Here is a 25,282-nt window from a genome sequence, read left to right as displayed (position 1 = left end):
TGAACCAACCTTCCCTTTCCCACCCTCTGAGTATTGAGATCACAGGAATTCAACAAACCTGGTTTATGAGTTGCTGAAGATCGATACAGGTCCACATGTATATGAAGAAAATATGCTATCAAGTAAATTAGATCAACAGTTCCCCTTTTACCAAGTGTCATTAATTTTTAATGTGCAAAATACTAAGGTTCATTATGACACTTCCTTATCTTTAACTCTCATATTCACCTGTCCACCCACTACCTATACTTTCCAGCATTATTTGGTTCTTTATCCTCTGTGCATTTAAAACTAACCCCTATGCCCATCTTTGATTTACCTCTTCTGTATGTATGCAGGTTGGGAGGTTAAGACAGTATCTCACTACCTAATTCAGACTGAAAGCAAGCTCATGACAATCCTCCTGCCTCCATATCCTAAATGCTTGAATTATGGGTGTGTGCCACCAGGCCCAGCACCCAACTCCATGTGTTTGCACATTCCTATTCATCTAATTTGCTACCTCAACTCAGTTACGAACAACTGGGATAATGACTTTGTCACCTGTGCAAATTTGTTGCCCTGAGCTTGAAACACAGTTGTGTCTGCTCAATGGATATGTAGGCCCCTCAAATTTAGAAAAGTCCTTTCACACTGCTACTTTATAAACCATCACCCATCTTTTGCCTAGGACAAAATTAATATGTGTCCTCACTGCCTCCCCTGTTCCTCTGAAATCTACCTAATCACCATCCCTTAACTATTTTATCTCCTAAGTCCTTACAGGAACATACCCTAGTCCAAACTAACAGCAATTGTAAATGAACCACTTCAACAACTGGTGCCACTTCAATCTCATTCTCCTTTATTCTGCATATTTGGTTCAATTTCCAGAAAACTTGTCTAGTGATGTCAGTTTGTACTTAAAATCATCTTTTGGCTTCTTTTTGTGTCGTTTTTGTTTCTTAAAATGGGCATCTCACTCTAATGTCCAAACTGGTTGTAATCCCCGGGCATCAGCCCCTTGAATAGTTGTGAAAATACTGTGGGGAATGTGCTAGAGTGTCCAGCTTATGATGGTTTCTCAGTGCCATTAGGATAAGGTCATTGCTAAATGACAGAAAAATGTATGGGCTTAACCCTTCCAGCTTACACCCTTGTGTTCCTCTCTCTTTATCTCCTGCCTTGTTCAACATTCAGTCCTGCATGCTGAGCATTCTCTTACCTCCAGCCCTTAATATTAGCAGTTCATTCTTCTGGTTAGGAAACCCCATTTTCCTTTCCTCTGGCTAATTCTCATCACTCTTTCAATTCTCAGTTTGACTACAACACTTTATTGGGAATGCCCACATTGACTTTGAACTAGCGTACATTTCCCTGCTATGCAAACCCAAAGCATCCTGGAGGGCCTTAGAAAAATCAAGCCTGAAACAGTTACATGACTAAATTATCTGTTTAACAAATGATACCCTCAAGCTGCAGGATCTTAGCTCAGTGGTAGAGCGCCCGCCTTTGAACAAATGATACCCTCAAATGCCAGATGGGGCTATATTGCTACCAAATATGCAAAAAAAAAAAAAAAAAAAAAAAAAAAAAAAAAAAGAAAGAAAGAAAAGAAAAAGAAAAAAGAAAGAAAAAAAAAAGAAAAAGAAAAAGGAAAAAAAAACCCTCCCCTGGACCTCAGCAATTCTACACAGAAATTTAAGACATACACTGTGAGCTCTGCTTTATGTTGTTTCATAGGAGAGGAACTATTCAGCAGTGTGAAGGCGGCATGTGGCGCAGTTAGACAAAGAGCACAGTCTTACTTTAATAAGCGGATCGCATGGCTGAAGCCGTCGCCTTCCACTTGCACTCCCTGGTGCGGTATCTCCAGGTTGGACAACTGAAATGAGAAAAGGCACAGGGGTAGGAAACTGTTAAATTAAAAGAAATCAGCTTTTCTCTGCATTTTATCTGTTTTGACCCCATCTCTTCTATAGACAGTCTTTGTCAAAGTGACTATATTATTAGAGTTTCTTGGAAACTATAGTAAAGCAAGTGCAAGGCAAAAGGGCTTTGGTCTTTATCTTAAAAGAAAATCTCCACAGTACAGAAATCTTCAAAATTCAGGAAACAAACCCATTTTTTGCTATGAGCTAAAAGTAAATCAGAATCAGTTCAAGTGCTTCCAAATGAAGTAACTAAAAATGAAGAGTGCTTTTATTTTTGACTTTACTGTTTGATCAAAATGAAACTGAATGTCAGGCACATGTAGGGATGGGCTTGCCCTCAGTAAACCATGACAAGACTTCTATGACTGGATTCTTACATACCCTGTTCCACAGATTTGTCTAGCCTAACTTAGAGGGTCAGGAAGAAGAGATGTTTAGAAAGCTGGCTGATGACCGAATAGACAATACAAGTTCACACTCAGGAGGAAATTAAGTCTAGAATAGCTCAAAAAAGTGACTTGTTAATCATAAAGAGAAAAACACTTCCAGTAAGATTACGTGTAGTTATTTAAAACTCAGGGCACATTATTATAAGCAGAAAATGAGCTGATGTTTTAATATTATCCATCAGTTTGAAGAGTGACTGTAATTAATAGAATGCATCACACTACCCCAAAATCATGTGCCTATTCTCTTTCTACCCCCAGGGGATACTCCTATAAGCAACTGAAATTATTAAGATCCAAGAGAACAAAAATGTGAATCAGGTACCCTCACACAGACATACAAGTAGGCCAAACACCAATGCACATACAAAGTCTTAACAATAATAAGGGAAAATGGAAGGTTGCAGGCATGATGGCATATCACTAGAATCTTAGGATGGGAAAGTAGAAACGGAAACATAAGAAATGTAAGCTTATCCTTAGCATAGGTCTTGAACATTAAGACCCCTTTTCAAAAAAAAAAAAAAAACCAAAATCCAATAAAAAGTTGTTACTTCACTTACCTCCAATCGAAGTCCTACAAACGGCATGTTAGTGTCACACATAGCGACAAAGTGAGCTAGAACTTTATTGAAGGCACACATTTCTCCTGATCGTTTGGCTTTCTTGCATTCTATAGGACATGGGTCATCAGGCAACTAGAAAACAATTTTTAAAAACTGTGTAAAATTTACATGTGATTGCAACTCACTAAGGCAATGGAAGCACTACAACAAAGGTTGAGGCTAACCCAAACAAATGTGACCTCCCAACACAGGGCTACCAACAAATCCTAACATGGACACAAGTAACTAAGTAGCAAATATCTTGTGCTTAGCAAGTTTCTTTGTGGCAAATCATTATTATTATTAATTCAAACTAAAGCATTTGGTCAAATGTGAAAGTACACATCTATAATTCTAATACTCAGGAAGCAAAAACAGAAGGATGGTATGTTTCAGGCTAGTCAGGACTACAAAGAAGGTAACATGACAAACAAAGGCTCAAAGTTGTCTTCAACAAGGGCTGGAAATGAGCTCAGCGGTAGAGTGTGCCTACAGTGCACGAAGCCCTGGGTTCCACTTCCATCCACACACCTCTACTCTCAAAATAGGAAGAAGCCTTTTAAGAAAAATGTACATAACTGTTTCATTGCTGCTATGTGCCTTAAAAACCATATCTAGCTCTTTCCCATTTAAAAATAATTAAAGCAGGCGCAATAAACACGCACCTGTAAGCCTAGCACTGGGGAGGCAGAAGCAGGAGAATCTGTGTGGTTACCGCCGGCCTGATCTACAGAGCCAGTTCTCTAGGACAGCTGGAGCTAAACAGAAAAACCCTGTCTTGAAAAACCAAAATAGTAGCAAAAGTTTTTTTTTAATAAAGTAAAATGGAAAGGGTTTTGCAAAACATTAATAGTGATCAATTCTGTGCTAACTTTGTAAGCATACCTTGTGCTTGGTACCAGTTCTGGCCTGTTTCCCAGTCTTTGTATAGGACATCAAGTCCTGGATGTTGTCCTTGAATTGCTGCAGCAGCAGTGCCATAACAGGGCTGTCCTCACGATCTGCAGTGCTCACAGACATAAAGTAATACTTGTACGATAGCTGTGTGGGCTTATTAGGAACCTCAAGCATTTCCACAACCTAAAATGACCCAAATTAGAAAGAAGTGAGACCCAGTAAAATAAGAACCATTGTGCATTGTACAACTTACATCAAGTGTGGACTATAGACAATAAACACGAGAAATGAGATAAATTAATGCCATTAGTTATCCCTGACATTCATATTTCCTGTTGTAAGTTGAAAAAGAAATACCCAACCCCAATGAAGGAGCAAGAGAAAGGACGGAAGGAAATGACAGGGCCTGCAACCCCATGGGAAGAACAAAATTATCAACTAACCAACCCACCACAGCTCCCAGGGAAAACACCAACCAATGAATTCGCACAGAGGGAGATGGAGTACCTTCATGGAGGCGAGGGGGAGGGGGATACTATTGGGGAAAGGGGATAATATCTGAAATGTAAATGCAGAGAATATCCAATTAAAAAAATACCTAAGCAAACCAGGTCTTCTCTAAAGTTATCCTTTTAAATTTTTTATTGCCCTTTAGTTTTAAATTGCCCTTTTAGCTCCCTTACCTGTGAATACACCCTAAAACCTCAATTACTATAGCCAAGTTACAAACACGTGGGACTAGAGGCCTGACCCAGCTCTCATGGGGAAACAAGGGGAAAGACATCCTCATTTTTGTTTTTGAGACAGGGTGTCAAGTAGCTCAAGCTGACTTTGAGCTGTTTCCTCCTGCCTCCACCTCCCACAGACTGGGAATAAACCCCTGTTGCCAACACATCTAGCTGAACCCCAAGTTTTCAACTAAAAATGTGGTCACTGTGGGCACAACTGGTCTTTAGTTTAGTGCCCCATGTCACAGTTTCTTTTTACCAAGAAGTTTCCCTTATTCACTATGCCATCTTACAAATGTCAACATCTAGCTAAAAATCAGAGCACAAGGACACTTACTGTCATGATAAATCTATATCCTTCCTGAGATAGAGGTTAGAACAGGATTCACATACCAAAATGTATACTGTACAAAAATATAAAAGTTTGTTTCAGGCCTGGTGGATCGGGCCTCTAATCCCAGGTATTTAGGACAAAACATGAACATTGCAATTTTAAGATCTGGGGCTGGAGAAAGTACTCTGAGGTTAAGAACGCTGGTTGCTCTTCCAGATGACCTGAGTTAAATTTACAGCAACCACATGGCAGCTCACAACCATATATAACTCCAGTCCCAGGGGATCAAATTTTCTCTTCTGGCACAAACATACATGAAAGAAACCATCAACACTAAAACACACACATAAGTTCAAGGCCTGCCTTGCTACAAAGATGTGTTCAAAGCTAACTCAGCAAGTTAATGAAAGCTTGTATTCAGACATAAAGAAGGGTTCAGTGGTAAATGCTTGCCCAGCATGTGTTGTTTCATGGAATCAATCTCCTGTACTACCCAAATAATAAACGTCAAAGACCAAAAAGCACAGATTTTCACTCTTTCTCATTGTAACACACAGAGGTGAATGACAAAAGATAAAGAAACAAAGGCAATCAAATACATAGCAATTCTTTTTTTATTATTATTATTTTTATTTCTAGACAGTTTCCCAGTGTAGTCCTGGCTGTTCTGAAATTTGCTATGTAGGCCAGGTTCGCCTTGATTTCAGAGATCTCAAAGATCTGCTTGCCTCTGCTGTGCTGGGATTAAAGGCTCCTATCCTCTTCTTAATGGCTATGGCTGTAGCTACTATTCTACTTATGAATGTAGAGACAAATCCTTAGAAGGAGAATGACCTACACTCAGGTTTGTACAAAACCACTGAAACAAATTTTTGTTTTATTACCAGGACACTGACACTAAAAGCTGGCTATTCACTGAAACTAAATAAAGCCATAAACTTAAAGAATATGCACCTACTTCAATTTTAATTTTGGTGTGACTGAGCACCAAGTTCTAAGTATGTTCACAGGTTGGTTATTCACCACTACCACCTCACATGTAGCTCAGGCAACACACAAAGAATTGAAATCATAGCTCTTCAAATCTACTTCTACATGTGGTGTTTTATGGATTTTAATAAAGTCCATGTCACTAACCTGTTAACTCAATCAGCTGGTCCTGGTGTCACTTTAAGATAATATAATTAAAAGGTACAACTGATAATCTTAAAAATTCATTCCTATTCTTTTCAAGCAGAAACCTTGATTTAAAACTTTCAAGCATCAGATTTTGTCAACAATATTAGTTGCCCATAGAAACTTCTTTAATTGTGAAAATATATTTATAGCAAATTCTTAAAATTCTAGCCAATTCAAAGATCTCAAAAACAAATAAACAAACAAACTGAAAAATTAAGATGAAGTCAAACATCTCAAAATCTAGGAAGAATGGAAACATGAAAAGAAAAACTCTCATTGTGCACTAAATGAATGTCATCAGCAAAACAGAGTAACCCTTCAATAAAGGAGAAATTAAAACTACTTTAGCTAGCCTATATTTTCGCAAACTCTTGCTCAATTAAAACCAAACAAGTTTGTATTGATACCAAATATCTCCAAATCTTCATAATAGTTATTTTTATATCTAACCAAAGAGATGCTTAGTGCCAATCATAAACTAAGCCTTCCTTGTCTAATGTAAACAAAGCCTCCCCAACAAGCTAGGCCTCACTGTGGCAGAGGCACTCCAGTGAGAGGTGGAGGCAATCTTACGTTCCCCAGCAGAGACTCACTTGACTTCTTCCTTCAATCGTACCCCCTGGGTTGAAAATCCCTATATGAAAGTCAGACACCAAGTAAAATTCATTTGCAGGTGAAATTAGACAAGAACGATTTCTATATACATATATTAATCATGCATGGCATACTTACAATGTAGTACTGTGGAAGGCGAGTAAGTTTAATAAACAGCTTATTCTTAGAAAGACTTCCAATGGGATGTGTTGAATAGTTGGCAAGCTGCAACGTTTCAGTGGTTATTGTAGGCAGGTGTTTTATAGATTGTTTGCAACGCTGCTGTCCCAGCCAAAACCTTAATTTAAAAGACAAGCCACATTATAAAATCGTAACTATATGCCACTTATTTACAAATAAATTAGAGAGCAGTAAAGAATAACTGAAAAATTCAGGCAGTGGTTGTTCACACCTTTAATTCCAGCACTTGGGAAGCAGAGGCAGGTCTACAGGGTGAATTTCAGCACAGCCAGGGAATATAAAGAAACTGTCTCAAAAAAAAATGACTGAAAATTTTAGTCAGTGGATCACTGAGGCATTTCTCCAGTTTTGTATTTGGTGACTAGCTTATTTGTGAGAAAAATGAACTGTAAGCCTAAGGTAGTAGCTTACTTTAGCAGAGGAAATGAAAGATTCCTAATGCTTAAAGACAGCTCAAACTAAACTCAACATCTTTCATAACAAATCTAAAGTGATTCAGGGTGGTAGTAGCACATGCCTTTGATTCCAACACTCAGGAGGCAGAAGCAGAGACAGAGAGATCACTGAGCTTGAAGCCAGCCTACTCTAGTCTACATTGTAAGTTTTACGATAACCTTGGCCACACAGGAAAAAAAAAAACAAAAAACAAAAACGAAAACTAAAAACAAAACAAACACAAAACTATAAAGTGAGAAAAGCCAATGGTCAGCACTGAACACATACATACATGGAACAGTATATGAACTCAACTGGCTATATTTTAGGAATATGAATGTATGTTATGTATGTATGTATGTATGTATGTATGTATGTATGTATGTATGTATGTACGTACAATAACAATTAGTAAAAAAAAAAAAATGAGGCCAGAAATTTGAAGAACAGGAATGGGTAAATGGTAGGAACATATAATGTAATCTCAAAAATAAAATAATAATCTAAGTGTTCATACAACTAAGCAAGGAAGTGTAAAACACTGTATTTTTATCATCACTATAGATGTCAGCCCCACTCTTTATAAAGTGTCTAGCATTGACTGCCTTCTTCCCTCCCTCCTTTTAGGTCATACACAGGATTTTACTTTGGTGAGTTTGCTGTAGTTCAGACTCACTGATGCACAGTAAGCTAAGGTACACCAAACAAGCACCTTCACAGCAACATAGCAGTGCCAAATGGCCAAACTATGGAGCGCATACATGTTCCATTTGTCAAATAGTGTGTAGGTCAATTTGGAAAAGGTACTCTTGCACAAACTACATGTGGTTTAAATGGTCTGATAGCCATGTGCGTTCAAACTGTGCCAGAATATATTATATCTTAGAAGTAGTTGGCCAGCTAGCTCCCTCAAAAGTGAAATAGAAAAGTGGGTTCTGTTGGGTTTGTGTGGGTTTTTTGACACATGCTCTGACCATGTAGCAACTCACCATGTACATCAGGCTGGCCTCAAACTCAGATCCAGCTATCTCTCCCTCCAGAGTCCTAGAAAACTTTTTTCCTTTTAATCACTAAAACCCATCGAACATTTAATCATAACTTTAAAAACATCAATTGGAAAAAACTAAAGATAAATTTTAACATATACACATCCCCCCTTACATCAAGTATAATATCAAGCTGTTACCTTAAAAATCCTAAATATTGCCAAGTGTGATGGCACACACCTTTAATCCCAGCATTTGGGAGGCAGAGACAAGCAGATCTGTGAGTTCAAGGACATCCAAGTCTACAAAGCAAGATCCAAGACAGCCAGGGCTAAGCAGAGAAACCGTCTTGAAAAACCAAACCAAATATTAATATATAAGGTAGTGTTTTAAAGTATATGTGAAAATCCTTTTCTCTCTTTTCTTTTTGACCCTGGGACAAAGTCTTACTATGTAGCCCATTTCAATTCCCTATGCTAAGCACTTGTGGGTTAGGACAAGAGCTGGTACCACCCACATGTCCACTTGAGGGCTAGGACAAGAGCTTGTACCCACATGTCCAACTCATTATTTCATCCTTGACCTTTTGGTCTTAATTCTGGGAACAAAAATAAATTTCCATGTGAGTGTTACACTTCCTATAAACATTCTGAATGAAAATTGTGCAGCTTCTGCAATTATTTTCCTAGGGTATGTTCGTTTGATTTTCTTTACTGGAGCACATGTAACTTTATGCCTACTGACCCAATTACTAAATAAATGGGGTTTCTATTTTATGTGTGAGCTATTTGGGGGTTTTGTTTAGTTTGCCTTGGTATTTTGGGGACTAGGACTCCAACTATATTACCTTTGGCTGACCTAAAAGTTACTATGGAAACCAGGCTGAACTCACTAATCTTCCTACCTCTGCCAAGTACCAGGATTAGAGGTATGCGCAACTGTGCCCAGCTGTTTCTTTAAATAGAAATCTGTTTTTCGTCCATAATACAAAAATATCCTGTAAACCAGATGCTCAATACCATTAGCCATTAGGTCAAAGTATTCTAAGATTGTGCTGAGATACCTCCTCATACCACAGACCATAGTGAGTATCCGAGACAGCGCCCTTGTGTGCTGGTTGAACGCCAAAGTGGCACGGCTACTTTGGAAAGAAGGTCAGGGATTTCTTTCAAAAGTCTAACATAATTTTTACTCTCTACCCCAACAATTCCACTGCCAAGTTTTGGCCACAGAATATGAAAATGTAAGTTCAAACACCAGCCAAGAAGAAGTGGTAACAACTCCACTCACTGTAAACCCATTTATTAGAGAATAAAGAAAATGTGGTCTGATCAGTCAGTAAATTATCATTTAAGGCATGGGGGGAAATAATGCATGCATACATGCTACAACATGACCCTGGAAAATACAAGTGGAAGCCCAGTAGATTAGACAGCTTATGCTTCTGTTTATATCAAAGTCATTTTAAGAAAGCCAAATTTATAGAAATAGATTTGTGATTACCCAGGGCTAGCAAGGATGATTAACGTACATGAGCAATAGAAAGGTACTAAAAAAATGTTCCACAACTAGATGTTTAGACAGCTGTCAAACGTGGTAAATTTAATAAATCTTATAAAATATTTTAAAGATTCTGAGTTGGGCACAGTGGCACATGTCAGTACATGAGAGATATCAGAAGGAGGATCAGGAGTTCAAAACTTGTCTCAGCTACATAGAATTTTGAGGTACACTTCAATTGTGAGACCCTGTCTCAAAAAAAGAAATAAATGAGTAAGAATAGTTTGGTAAGAGTTGCCATAATGCTACCTCAGTGGACCCAGAATGGTAATAAAAGCCCAGATAATTCTCTCAGGTTCTGTTAACAGGGACATTTTGAAACAGACTAAATGACAATGTTAGAGAAAAAGGAACAACAGTTCGAACAATATCTGCTGAGAAATTAATACCACAAAGGATTCTATTAGAGAAAACGGTACCAACATTCACTAAGAGTTAGTGAAGTGCTTGTTCTGGAGAAAATATGATGAGGAATCAAAGGTCAGTGCCATGCCCTTCTGACCAACATTGGCTCTAGAAGGGAATCTGATCCAAGGACAGCCATCCTGGACTAATTCCAAGACAATTTGAGAGTTCAAGGTACCAAAGGTGCTCAGGTTTCATGTCATAAACTTTAAGGACAGTGACTAATTAAGACTAATGATGGAGAAGAAAATAAATACTGTCAAGATAGGTTTCCCTTCTCGGTCTTGAGCTAAATGAAGTAAGCTTACTTAAGTTGCTGAATCCAAGGGATGATCCGCTTCATGTCATCATTCAAAGACTTTTCCATGTCCTCCAGAGTGGCCTGGTCTACAGAATAAAGAATTCAGTCATCCACTGCTTAAACACAAACAAAATCTTTATCTATGTAGCCGAACTTTAAATTAAACTTGTTGAAGGCAGAAAACCATGTTGTATGTGAGTGAGCGAATAAACAAGCTATCAACCTGCTTTTAGTCCTTCATATTTCACTGGCAAAAACAAGCAGCAAATAAATAGTTCTCTGCCGATATTTGAAGAGTTAAATAGAATGTCCAACTCATAAAGTATTTAAAATTCGGAAAATTACTAGACTTAGAATCGTAACTAAAATTTTAAAAAATCACTGCCTATTAGCACACAAATGATCTAAAGCATAAGCAAGATATATTGTCCAAAAATGACTGGCTTACTAAATGCCAGTCTAAATTTTAATGGCAGTAGAAAACATTAGTAAGTAGAACACTAAGGGGGGAAAAGGAAGGCACAAAGTGCTTTTAACGAAATCAAAATCTAAAAAAAAAAAAGAAGAAAAAAAGACACAAAATGATTTTAAATAACTAGATCAAAATCTAAAAGAAAGAAATAAAATCAGGGGGAAAGCCATTGCAGTCCCATCTCCCTAAACTCAGCGTCCTTATTGCCACTGCAATGCAGCTCAAAGGCAGACTTGGTGAGGGTCTTAAAGAGAAGAGTACCCCTATAGCAGTGTTCCTCAACCCGAGTGGCAAGCCCTTTGGGGGGGTGAGCAACCCCTTCACACAGATTGCATACCAGATATACCTACATCACATATCTACATTACAACTCATCACAGTAACAAAATTACAGTTATGAAGTAGCAATGAAAATAATTATTTAAAGTGGGGATAATCACAACATGAGGAAATACATTAAAAGGTCACAGCATCCTTAAGAAGGTTGAGAACCACTGTTCTACAGAAATGGAAAGTGTGCACACCCTTGTAAGGACATAGTCAAAAAAGCCTAGACTCAGGAGTGAAGCCCACACTAAAACAAACTCCACTAACATTAGCTTATTATCATTCTGCAGCCCCCACAACAGTGAGAAAATGTATTTCTACTGTATCTTGACTTCTATGCACAAAATCCGACTGTTGATCCCTGTTTGTTTTTATGTGCTTATCTGAGTATGTACTATGAGTGATTTGAGAAAACAGATAAAGGCTTTGAGAAACAAAAGACATACAGAAATATGGGGGTGGAGCAGCAGTGGCTGGTGCAGGACTGCAGCCAACTGGTAGCAGCTGCTGGTGGACCGTAAACTCAACCTCCCAGCTGGGGATGTTGTACAATATACTGAACCTTCAGAGCCGGCTGACCTTTCACTCTACTCCCTCAGACTCTTAAGTAGTATCTCAGTAGAGGTTCCTTGTAGTCTACTTCTCTCCTGCCTTGTAGAATGTTAAGCATATGTGCACACATGCACACAATATCCATCCACATTGGCTAGGCTAATTTCCATATTAATTATGATTGCCTGCTATACTAAATAGAATATAGTATTCAGTATGCGGTCAAGTACTAGAGATGGGCTCTCTATGGCAATCCTTTTTCAGTGGGCACAGGATACGAAGATCGGAGTGGCTGGCACGAACCCAAAGTTGTGTTTGAACAACCCAGGCTTATTTAGGGACTTTGTGTTGGCACCCAATATTGGCTCTTACACTTTGGCAGCTCATCAACAGCAAGAAATTTTTACCCAATATATTGACTAACTGATACACAAAACTTCAGGATTTTCAGTAGCTTTGATGGTGGAACCGGCTGGCTCTGTCTGTAACTGCCCTGATGGAATATTTGGGTTGATCATAGCAAAAAGTCTAAGCTAGAGGTCTCTATTTACCTAGCTCTCCAGTTATTACCCATACCAACTTGGAGCACTGTGTGCCTTCATGATGAAAAATCAGGGCCTCTATAACAGCCATCACAAATACCTTCATATTGAGTGCTTACTACCTTACTGGCAACCTGTATTACTGGCCACCTACATCTCAGACACCTTCCTTTGGAGGCATTTCGTGGTGGCCTTTCCCATTTTGACTTTCCTCTGTCCCCAAATACCCATCATCATTCTAATTCAGCCAACAAGATGGTCAGCCATGGCATGATAAATACACACTTTATTTAATACTTGTTATATCACAGTGACATGGTTTCTCTAAAATGTCAGAGCTGTCACTGCACCTCAAAGCCAACTATCCGGTTTGGCTTGATTATTCACTAGCTTCAAGATTGGCATACGAGGAAGCCTCCTACTGACGTAGCTTATAGACCTAGCCAATATGCAGAGAGCTATACCTGACAAAAAACACAGTGACTGCTGAGTCCTGGGTTTACTTGGATCATGTCTGACCTGATGCATGCCAAATTTGCCCTTGTCAACTTGGTATACGAGGGAAGAGACAAAGAAAGGAAAGTTTTCTGACGCCTGTAAAGACATGGCTACCTTAGCAAGCAGATAATGATGAGGGGAAAGGTATTAACCAGATGATGTAGTTTCAGTGTTTCATTGGGACTATCTGTTGTGTATGAGCAACAAATAAGCGCTGTTTGCATTTTAGATGATGGGGTGGCATTAAAAAACAAGCCACTGTTGTAAATATGTGATTCAAAGCCTTATTTCCTATGAGTTGCTAATATGTTTCAAAATTCTTTAATCTTATTTCAGAGAGCATAGATAGGGATATCTCTTTGAATCAAGGCCTGCCTGGGCTACAAAGCAAGTTTCAGGCCAGACAAAGCTACATACTGTCTCAGAAAAAAATTTAAATAAATAAAATTTAACTTAACCTTTATAGCTACACAATAGAATCAAAAAAATCCCTTAATCTATTTATTTTGTTAAATATTAACTTCAAATAGAGTATACATATATATTCAGGAATATTGTTTGAGCAGTCATAGAAAATACTTTTGTTCCTAGTAAATATATATCACTTGAGAATACCTACACAATAAAAGAACAAGTTAGAAATCAAAAAAATTTTTTTCAGAGACAAGGTGTCCTTGTCAAGGTAGCCTTGGTGTCCTACAACTAGCTCTGTAAACCAGGCTGACCTGGAAAGAAATAAAACTTTAGGGCTAGGAATGTAGTTCAGTTCATACACTTGACTAGAAATCAAACTTTCATTTCTACTGAGTTGAGGTCAGAGAACATTCCTCTAGGGCTCCATATTCCAAATTGTTATAGAGATATAATGTCATAAATATGTCCTCTAGTCACAAAGATACTAGCAATTCCTACTAGTCATTTCTATGTCAATTTACTAGTAATGAAATAAAAACCAAACTCCTGAACAGATAATCTAAAAATCATCTATCACTGTTATTTTTAAATAATAATGAAGTTTAACTTCTGACAGACACATACACACACACACACACACACACACAAATTCAAATCGGACTTTTTTTAAAAAGGTTCAAGGAAGAGCTGTCAGACAGTCCACTATTCCTTTCATACTCCACGCTATACACACCACCCCATACACACCACCCCTTCCTATACATTATAGTGGATAATCTTAATTTTGCTTTTCTTACAAAATTTTTCTTGGGCCAGAGAGATGGCTTAGGGGTTAAGAGCACTTGTTACGATTACAGAGAATCTAGGTTCGATTCCCAGGACCAACATGGTGATTCAAAGCCATCTGTAATTTCAGTTCCAGTCCAGGATCTCTGATGTCTTCTTCTGACTTCTTTGTGCTAGCAGCACCAAGTGATCAAGTGGTGCACATGTATATATGCAGGCCACACACACACACACACACACACACACACACACACACACACACACACACACACACCTTTCATTCAGTAACTTACATTCAGTAACTTACCAAGTCCATAAAGCATCAACTGGAACATTCCAGAATGCAGATCTACAAAAATGTGTAGGCACTCCGAATTACTACAGGGCTCCAAGATGGGTACAATTAGAGCTGGAAGTGCAGTCTCTATGGAAGCTGAATAGATGAGAATTAAAAATTATTTTTCAATGAGTAGAGGTCTAAATATAGAAGACATAATTCTATAAAGTTTGAAACTGGATCACAATGTCAATTAGTAGAAGCTGAAAAGGAAGAAAGGCATTTCTAGTTGATACACAAAGCACATATATGTATAGAAAGGATAGAAAAAGACAGGAAATTCCATTTAAAAAGAGTTACTTTATCTGCTGAAGGTCCAAACCCAACAGTTAACTGAGTTCCTTCCATTCAATAGGTCAGGTTTAAGTCAATGTTTATAAATTTTCTCCATCTGCCCCTTTTATTGGTTTGTTTTGGTTCTGGTTTTGGTTTGAGGCAAGGTTTACTCTATAGCCAAGCTCGCCTTGAATCTTTGCTCCCAAGCATTAAAAGAGTCCCCATTAACCACCTTCCTTAGTTGAAAAATATCAAGAAAAAATATTTTAGAATACAAATTTATACCCCAAAAAGATTTTCAATGTAATTTTTTTACTGTTTTTTTTTTTTTTCTGACATCAAGAGGTCATACTTTTTAAAGAAACACGAATTTTTCTACTTGTTTGTAAGAGTTGGTGGTATTTGCCCCAGGCCCTATCAACTCATCCTTTAGGAACTCAAAGCACTAAAAAGCACACTGGGGCTCAGACTGCTGAGGCCTACAAAAGGAAATTCATCTGGCTACAACCAAATTAAAAGTCATATGTGCCCACCCTACTTTGAACATGCCCTAGTCTCATCTTGCAGACTGAATACCAGGCCTGGTTATGGCACAGTGGGAAATGAACATCATTTCATTGTTTTAAGACGGGGTCTAACTGTGTAGTCGCTAAGGAAGTGTGACTGGCCTCATCTCAGCAATCCTCCCACTTCAGCCTCCCAAGTGAAGTGATTAGAGGCATGAGCCACTGTAGAGGAATTTTCATTTTAATTCAGAACATGGCTGCTCTGGCAAGAGATCTCACCCAAAAACCTTCTAGGTCTATGTGATCTGGCTGGAATATAGACATGCCTTTAATCTCAGGAGATAGAGTCAAACAGATCTCTGAATTCAAGGCCAACCTAGTATAGAGCAAGTTTCAGGTAAAGAAAAGCTTAGGTCCAGGCATTTACACATCTTTAATCCTAGCACTCAGGAGACAGAGGCATGCAGATCTTAGTTCTTTCTAGGCAGTCCTGTTCAGTCAGTTTGTGGAATTCAGAGGTAGTAACTCTCAGTTACCAGGAAAGCTTTACAGACACAGGTAAAGACAGAACGAGCCAGAAAGATTAGAGATTGCTAGAGTTAATTTTAGGCTAACCAGAGCAATTCAGTAAGAAGCAGAAAGCTAGCTTGAGTCAGTCAGCTTAGAGTGGAGTGTTGAGTGAGAACAACTGAGTTGAACCAGCCACCCAGAGCTCAGGAGGAGCTAGAAGGGGTGAGCTTATTTTCAGCAGTAAGTATCAGAGGCTGAAACACTCTAGGCCTGGATTAGAGTGTATGGAGGCTAGAAGTTTCCAGGACTAGGCCTAAATCAGCAGATGAGATAGTAAGTCTCAAAGGCAACAACTGAGCCAGGCAAGTAAAAGATACTTTCACATGTTGCCATTCATGAATCACAGAACTGGGTGAAGATGCCAGCAGTGCTGTCTGTGCAAACAAAAAGTAATATGAATTTTTAAGGTAAAAAGCTGAAGGAGACTAAAAATTTTTGATACAATATTTTATAATTCAACACCAGTGCAACAAATGAGATTAAACCAAGTGTCTTGAACATAGTGCATTATGCAGTAGAATAAAAATTAGAATAAAACGTTTTGAAGCAGGGCTGCTGGCTTCTTATGTTTATGTGGCCTTGAACAGAACCCAGAGTCTTAAACACGGTAAGGCCATACATACTCAGTTACTGAGTCACATCACCTGATAGGGGTTGATAATTTTTAAAACATTTCTATACAGTGATATAATTTGTGATGTGGTACAAAACAATGCAACAATAAAGTACAACTGCCAATTGGGATAACAATTATAATTTTAATGGAATTACCAAAACTGAATGATCTCATACAGACATGCATCAGAAGATATACATCCGAAAGACAATAACGTCGATGCATATATTTGAACATATCCTATGGCCACTATTTTTGGAGGGTTTGTTTAGTTAGTTGATTTTGTTTTTTGAGAAAATGAAGAGACGTATGAAATTAAACACAATTACAATGCCAATTCAGAACTGATGGGTGAGGGACTCCCAGGACTGAGACATCACTGAGAACTGGCCATATATCTCCTGCCTTGCACTGTATTTTGGTCTTCTCTGCAGCTGGCTGCCCTTGAGGCAACTTCACTCCAGGAGGGGAAGGGAAGTCTATGCTTCTATCTCTGCTACTTCAGACCCCTACAGCTCTCCTTCTCCTAGGCCTTCCTAAATTACTCACTTCAGGCTATTCCAGTTAGAAACATGGAAAAATGCAAGCAATTGAGAGCAACAGCACTAACAGACTCAAAGATCTATAGGCCAGTACATACACCTTTAATCCCAGTGCTGACTTAGAGACAGAGCCAAGGTGATCTCTGAGTTCATGGTAGCTGTGGCTAAATAATGAGACTGTAACAAATCAAAACCCTAAATAGATAGATAAATAGACCCTTTTCCCTTGTCCCTGATAAAAACAGGACTTGAGGGAGCAATCTCAAAAGGAAGCTCCTTCCTCATCTCCAAATCATAGCCGCTATAACACTATTTTCAAACACCTAGAACAGTAGAAACAAGGGCTTGAAGCAACTGAGGTAACACATGTTTCTACTGGAACTAGAGATCTAGAAAGACCGTATGCTAACAACAGCTTCCAATTACAGTTGGAAAATGGAGCTCAAATCATGTATATATTTGAGGGCATTCAGTTGAACTCAAGGCCTTCTGGCTACACAGGTAGAGACACCACTACAATATGCATGTAAAAGAAATTCTGAGAACTTAAATCAGTACACCAAACTACCACTACCAGAACATGTGCTTTAGAGTTTACACTTAACCAGTGTGGCAGTATACACTTTAAACTGGATGCAGAGGTGGAGAGAATTCTGTGTTTGAGGTGATCCTCAAAGCACTACAGAAATTACTACAGTGATTTATTTCCAGGCCAGCCAGGTTTAGATATGGAGACCCTGTCTTCAAAAATATTAATAAGAGCTCACATTTGGTCTCATATAAGCTAACCAATGTAGGTGAAGATAATTTTGAATTCCTAACCCACTACCCTCCACTTCTAAGCCTCTGCCTCCCAGTGTTAAAATTACAGGCATAGGCCAACACAACATATTTTATGAATGCCAGAAAAGCACTTCACCAACCTGAGCTGCATCTTCGGCCATAGAGATTACTTTTGAAAACAATATCCCTGAGCAATCATTGTCAGTTTTTACTTACTAAGTTTTGTTTACTAATGATATAAACCAGAGTAAACAAAGGCCTATCAAAACATCACAAATCTTCGTTTTCTGCAGCTCCAACAACGAAATTTTAGAATTTAGATCTCACTCAGTTCAAGCCAACCTGATCTACAAAGTGAATTCCAAGACAGCCAGAGCTACATTTAGAACCCCTGACTCCATGAGGGGGAAAAGATTGTAGAATGCTTAGAGTTTTCCTTAAGAAGAAATGTTATTGGTAAAACTGCATATCTTCTTCAATACCTATCTGATACTATATACAAAAATTAACTCATAATGATTCAGAGCTAAATATTAACCTTTAAAGAAAATACTGTATGTCTTCAGGATCTCAGGTTTTTAAGACACAGATTCTTCAGTTCAACATGAGAAGCATAAACAAAAAAGAGTGTACTCTGAATGGCATTAAACAAAAAAAAAAAAAATAGCTGAGCACAGTGCCACACACTTATAATCTCAGAACTAGGATAGTAGAGGTAGAACTGCCTCAAGCTCAAGACATACCTGAGGGGGGGCTCACTGGGAAACCTATCTTTAAAAAAAAAAAAAAGTCGGGCCAGGTACTATTTAACAAGTTTGAGGCTAGCCAAAACCACATGACACCCTATCAGAAGGGAGGGGGCCAGGCCAGGGAGGAAATTAGTAGAATAAATACCATTAAAAAGTTATCAAGCATGGGAAAAAATTCTTGCAAACCAGAATGTATGAAAAGAGACATATCCAAACTATAAAAAAAAAAACTCTTACAATTCAATAATACAAAAAAGATAAATGCACTTATAAAACTGAACAAAGGATCTGAACACACATTTTTGCTGAAGATATATGAAAAGATGTTCAACATGGAATATACAAGTCAAAACTATATAATGAAATCTCACAGTAGGATAGCTTAAAAAAAAACAAACATAAAAGAAGCAATAACCAGTATGGGTGAAAATATGGAGAAGGCAGAACACTTAAGACACTGGTGGTGAGGTCGTGAAGTGCTGTTTAGTAGGAAAAAAGGTCACCAGTTATTATATTCACAGCCATATATACAAGTGTCTGTCCACATGAGAACTTGGGACAAATGTTCAGTTATATTCACAACATTTGAAAATTAAAAATAACCACAATGAGTGGTAAATATTATTAAAAACATGCTATGGGAGATCCAGGGACACAAGCCTGGTGAGAAGGCGAGCCAAGTAGCCAGGGGGATGAGAGATCTCTGCCGAGCATGTGGAAAGTGCACCCCTGCCCTGCTTGATCCAGGGAACAAGGAACCTGGCATTGGGCCCTCTGTTCCCAGCAAGCGGCTTTTGAGTGCAGAACAGGGACTTGGACCATCCCACACCAGGAACAGCAGAGATCTACGGACACAGGCCAGGTACAAGGGAAAGGAGAGAACCAATCACTGACAACAAGATGGCAAGAGGAAAGGGAAAGAACGTGCCCCAGGGAAACCAAGACATACCCCAGGGAAACCAAGACAACCTGGTAACACTAGAACCCAGCTCTCCCATCACAGCAAACAGTGGAATGCCAAGCACTCCAGAAAAAAAAGACTCAGACCCAAAATAATACCTCAAGATGATGATAGAGATTCTTAAACAAGAAAGGGAGGAAAAGCATAAAGAAATAGAAGCTTTTAAAGAAGAAACAAGAAAAACACTCAAAGAACTCAAAGAACTAGAGGAAAACAGAACCAAAGAGATGAAGGAATGGAAGAAGGAATTTAAAACGGAAATGGACACAATAAAGAAAACACTAAAAGAGACAACCCTAGAGATAGAAATCCTAAAAAAAAAAAAAATCAGGAGTCACAGGATGCAAGCATTTCCAACAGACTACAAGAGATGGAAGAGAGAATCTCAAGGGCTGAAGACAACATTGAATACATAGACAAAACAGTCAGAGAAGATGCAAAAACCAAAAAGCTCCTAACCCAAAATGTCCAGGAGATCCAATACATAATGAGAAGACCAAACCTAAGGATAATAGGAATAGAAGAGGGCGAAGAATAGCAACTAAGAGGCACAGTAAATATCTTCACCAAAATCGTAGAAGAAAACTTCCCTAACCTTAAGAATGAGATGACCACGAGCATAAAAGAAACTTACAGAACTCCAAATAGGTTGGACCAGAAAAGAAATTACTCCCGACACATAATAGTCAATATGCCAAGCGCCCAAAGTAAAGAAAGAATACTAAAAGCTGTAAGGGGAAAAGGTCAGGTAACATAAAGGCAGACCAATCAGAATCACACCAGATTTCTTAACAGAGACTATGAAAGCCAGAAGAGCCTGAACAGACATCATGCAGACCCTAAGAGAGCACAAGTGCCAGCCCAGGCTGCTATACCCAGCAAAACTTTCAATCACCATAGATGGAGAGACTAAGATATTCCGAGACAAAACTAAATTTACACAATATCTGACCACAAACCCAGCACTACAATGAATTATAGGTGGAAAACCAAATACAATGAGGGAGGAACTCTCAATCATTAACATACATGATCCAAATACAAGAGCACCCATATTCATAAAAGAAACCCTACTAAAGCTCAAAAAATACATTTCACCCCACACAATAATAGTGGGAGACCTTAATACCACACTCTCACCAATGGACAGATCATGGAAACAGAAACTGAACAAGGACACTGTAAAACTAGCAGAGATTATGAACCAACTGGAATTAATAGATATCTACAGAACATATCATCCCAAAACAAAAGAATACACCCTTCTTTTCAGCACCTCACGGCACCTTCTCCAAAACTGACCACATAATTGGTCACAAAACAACCCTCAGTCAATATAAGATGATTGAAATACTCCCATGCATCCTTTCAGATCACCAGGGTCTAAGGCACCTGGTCTTTAATAACAACAAAGACAACAAAAAGCCCATATACACATGGAAACTAAACAATGCTCTATTAAACGATAGCTGGGTTAAAGAAGAAATAAAGAAATTAAGGATTTCCTAGAATTCAATGAAAATGAAAACACGACATACCCAAACCTATGGGATACAATGAAAGCAGTACTGAGAGGAAAATTCATAGCTCTGAGTGCTTCCAAAAAGAAACTGGAGAGAGCATACACTAGCAACCTGACAGCACAGTTGAAAGCTCTAGAACAAAAGGAAGCAGATACACCCAAGAGGAGTAGACAGCAAGATATAATCAAACTTAGGGCAGAAATAGACCAAATAGAAACAAAAAGAACCATTCAAAGAATCAACAAAACCAAGAGCTGGTTCTTTGAGAAAATTAACAAGATTGATAAACCCTTAGCCAGACTAACTAGAGGGCAAAGAGAGAGTATTCAAATTAACAAAATCAGAAATGAAAGCGGAGACATAATTACTGAAACTGAGGAAATTCAAGAAATCATCAGATCCTACTACAAAAGCCTATACTCAACAAAGCTAGAAAATCTGGAGGAAATGGATGAATTCCTAGACAGGTACCAGATACTAAAGTTAAACCAGGATGAGGTAAACCATCTAAATAATCCCATAACACCTAAAGAAATAGAAGCAGTCATCAAAAGCCTCCCAACCAAAAAAAGCCCAGGTCCAGATGGGTTCAGTGCAGAATTTTATCAAACATTTATTGACGACCTAACACCAACACTCTCCAAACTATTCCACAAAATAGAATCAGATGGAACTCTAACTCATTTTTTTTGAGGCTACAATAACCCTCATTCCTAAACCACATAAAGACCCTACAAGGAAAGAGAACTTCAGACCAATCTCACTTATGAACATTGATGCAAAAATACTCAACAAAATCCTTGCAAACCAAATCCAAGAACACATCAAAACGATCATTCACCATGATCAAGTAGGCTTCATCCCTGGGATGCAGGGATGGTTTAATATACGGAAATCCATCAATGTAATCCACCATATAAACAAACTCAAAGAAAAAAACCACATGGTCATCTCACTAGATGCTGAGAAAGCATTTGACAAAATTCAACACCCCTTCATGTTAAAAGTCTTGGAAAGAACAGGAATCCAAGGCCCATAACTAAACACAATAAAAGCAATATACAGCAAACCAACAGCCAACATCAAACTTAATGGTGGGAAACTTGAAGCAATCCCACTAAAATCAGGGACTCGACAAGGCTGCCCCACTCTCCCTCTACCTATTCAACATAGTACTGGAAGTCCTGGCCGGAGCAATTAGACAGCAAAAGGAGATCAAGGGGATACAAATTGGAAAGGAAGAAGTAAAAACATCACTATTAGCAAATGACATGATATTGTACTTAAGGGACCCCACAAATTCCACCAGAGAACTCCTACAGCTGATAAACAAGTTCAGCAAAGTGGCTGGATACAAAATTAACTCAAACTAATCAGTATCCTTCCTATACTCAAAGGACAAACGTGGAGAAAGAAATTATGGAAAAAATACCCTTTACAATAATCACAAAAATATGAGATACCTTGGTGTGACTCTAACTAAGCAAGTGAAGGACCTGTATGACAAGAACTTCAAACCTCTAAAGAAGGAAATCGAGGAAAATCTCAGAAATTGGAAAGATCTCTCATGCTCATGGTTTGGAAGGATCAACATTTTAAAAATGGCCATCTTACCAAAATCAATCTACAAATTCAATGCAATCCCCATCAAAATACCAACCCAATTCAGAAACAATGACTTTATGAAATTCTTAAGGAAATGAATGCATCTAGAGAATATTATCCTGAGTGAGGTAACCCAGTCACAAAAGAACAAACATAATATGCAGTCACTGATAATTAGATACTAACCCCAGAAAGCTCTGAACACCGCAGAAACAACTCACAGACTGTGTGAAGTTCAAAAAAAAGAAAAGAAAAAAACATTATGCTCAATCTTTACACACCAAGAAAACTTTGACTAATTCCGGGATACATCCTGTTTTACATGTACTTTATGCTCATTGTAACTAGTAAGACCTTAATGCACACTATCAAACCTTTGAGAAGAAAAAAAAAAAAAGCCAAGCACTGACAAAATGTATTCGAATACTTTTATGCAAAAATGCTTTGTTTTTTAAAATAAAGTTGTTTAAAAATGCTATAACATAGAGACCTCAAAAACAATATGCAACACGCATTACATGATTCGTTTATATGAAATGTTTATACACACACACAGATATAAATCTATATATAGAGTGTGTGTAGTGTGTAAAGTAGTAACTGACAGGAGCTAGAGAGACCACTAGTAGTTTCTTTGGGGGAAGAGAAATATTCTAAAATTGGATTATTCTAAATATAGTACAAGTCCCATTAAGTGTACGTGAATATTTCAACAATATTTCTAAGAAAAGAGAATGGTGGTTTACTGTCCTTTCTAGTTTCTATGAGTTTTAATTATACTTTCTAATCACTACTTTTATTTTGAAAAAGGGGTTAGCTTCTTATAATATTGGTAAACACTGACAACACACACACACACACACACACACACACAAAAGCGTACCCATGCACGCACAGAAAAGCAAAACATTTAACCAGTACATGCACCCCATTTCTTGACTGCCTGTGTTTCTTCCCTAAGGCCTACATCTGCATTTTTTTGCTAAGCTTCTCTTTCCCTAGTTCTAAGGAATGTTAAACTCCCTGGTGGGGAGGGACTGGGGACAGACAAGGCCCAACACAGAATCCTCATCCAAAAGTTAGAGCAGGAAGCCCTGATAGAGTGACTACATTCTCAGCTGAGGATCTGGTAATGACTCCATCTGTGTGATGAGTTGATAGTGGAGACAAGACTCTTTACTCACTCTTGAAAGGCTGTGACTGGGTGCCATTTTGAGAAAAGGCCTACTGTATAAAGCACAAACTATTTTGGAACAATCACAAGTCAAGGGACCTGGGGGGACAAAATGCCACAGCCCTGGATAGAAGACTGCAGTAAAGGGCAGTTGGGAACAGGAAGAGAGCCAGATATGGCCACGCTGAGTTCAGGCAGCAGGAAGCCTGGGCGTTGAAAGGTCTGGTGGCCCATGATAAGAATACACCCCATTCATGTGAGGATAGATGCAGTCTTACAGCCTAGGAGCCCAACCTCAGCATCAAGGTTCCCTGCTGATGGGACTGAAAACCCTGAAGCTTGGGTCCAGGGGAGTTCTCTGCAGCCTCCTCCCTCCAAAAGGGTGTTTAATGCTGTACTTAAAGCAATGAGACAAAGTCTTCCAGTACAGATGTCAGTGCTCTGCTTTCTTGACTCCCCAATGCATTCAACTGGGGAGTCTCTGGAGTTTGGGACAACCTGCATAGCCGACAGACTGCAAATGAAAGAGAGGCCAGCAGAGGTTTCTGGGATGCAAAGAAGGGAAGCTCCTAAAATGAAGATAGCTGTGGGACATCTGACATTTGGCTGGTCCAGGTCATCGCTCTTCTAAATGATAGAATAAAAACTCCAACTTCAAAGACTCCTTTCCTAACGGAAGACTCTAATATTAGAGTGTACAAAAAAAAAGCACTGACACTTTGCCATTTAGTTTTTTCCCATTTCATTTTGTAATTTCAGAATTATTTTTACTTTATGTACAGGGGGAGGGGCTTAAACAGGGTTTTGCTATGTAGCTCAGATGGCCTTGAACTCACTGTGTAGTCTAAGCTGGCCTTAAACTTCAGATCTGCCACCCTCAGCCTCTTGAATGCTGGCAACTTAAGTGTGAACAACCACACTGAGTCTTTTTAATAAAACAAACTAAAAAAAAATAGGTAAATATTTGTTGAATTTTAGTTACTCTCATTACAGAAAAATAGTTACAAAAAATATAGTCATGGTACTGATTTTAAAGACGAGCTTTTCCCTCCCAGTTTCTATTTTTTTGTTCTTACATTTATCTAATATGGTTTATGCATTTTTTCTTTAATGTGCGATACTTTAACCCTATTGTTCGTTTTATTGTCTTCCTAACATTCATCTTTCTTCTTTTTCTTTTAATTTTGGTTCTGCTTTCTTTTGACCTTTACTTTGTTCATTTACTATTTTTACTTTTATACTAAGTAAAATTTAAGTTAATAACTTATTCTGCTCTTTTTTTAAAGCTATTTTCTAGTCTTTAGCCATAGGAGTTTAATTAAGTCAGCATTAATTAGTTTTAAGTGTACTCCCATATCAGGTTTGATTTAGGGTTTTAGCACCTCACTTTTCTTCTCTCTGAATGACAGCAGACGTTGGGTCCTCAGGAAGAAGTTTCTCAGTAAGAAATCCCCCCATTAAAACT

General features: G+C 38.3%; 1 protein-coding gene across 2 annotated transcripts in view; it reads right to left on the bottom strand.

Annotated features, from left to right (window-relative positions):
* The window catches only part of MED14 (mediator complex subunit 14), an 81,396-nt gene that overhangs the window by 34,802 nt on the left and 21,312 nt on the right, over positions 1 to 25,282 (bottom strand). For both annotated transcript variants that reach the window (XM_080910968.1, XM_080910969.1), the window contains exons 11-16: positions 14,483 to 14,608; positions 10,592 to 10,670; positions 6,835 to 6,994; positions 3,850 to 4,044; positions 2,923 to 3,057; positions 1,788 to 1,864 (exon numbers count right to left, since the gene is read on the bottom strand). In XM_080910968.1, the coding sequence (XP_080767094.1) occupies positions 1,788 to 1,864; positions 2,923 to 3,057; positions 3,850 to 4,044; positions 6,835 to 6,994; positions 10,592 to 10,670; positions 14,483 to 14,608 (772 nt within the window). The remainder of the gene's footprint in view (positions 1 to 1,787; positions 1,865 to 2,922; positions 3,058 to 3,849; positions 4,045 to 6,834; positions 6,995 to 10,591; positions 10,671 to 14,482; positions 14,609 to 25,282) is intronic.

Source organism: Micromys minutus (assembly GCF_963924665.1).
Source record: "Micromys minutus genome assembly, chromosome: X".
Taxonomy (NCBI): Eukaryota; Metazoa; Chordata; class Mammalia; order Rodentia; family Muridae; genus Micromys; species Micromys minutus.
This window is presented reverse-complemented; position numbering and strand designations above follow the sequence as displayed.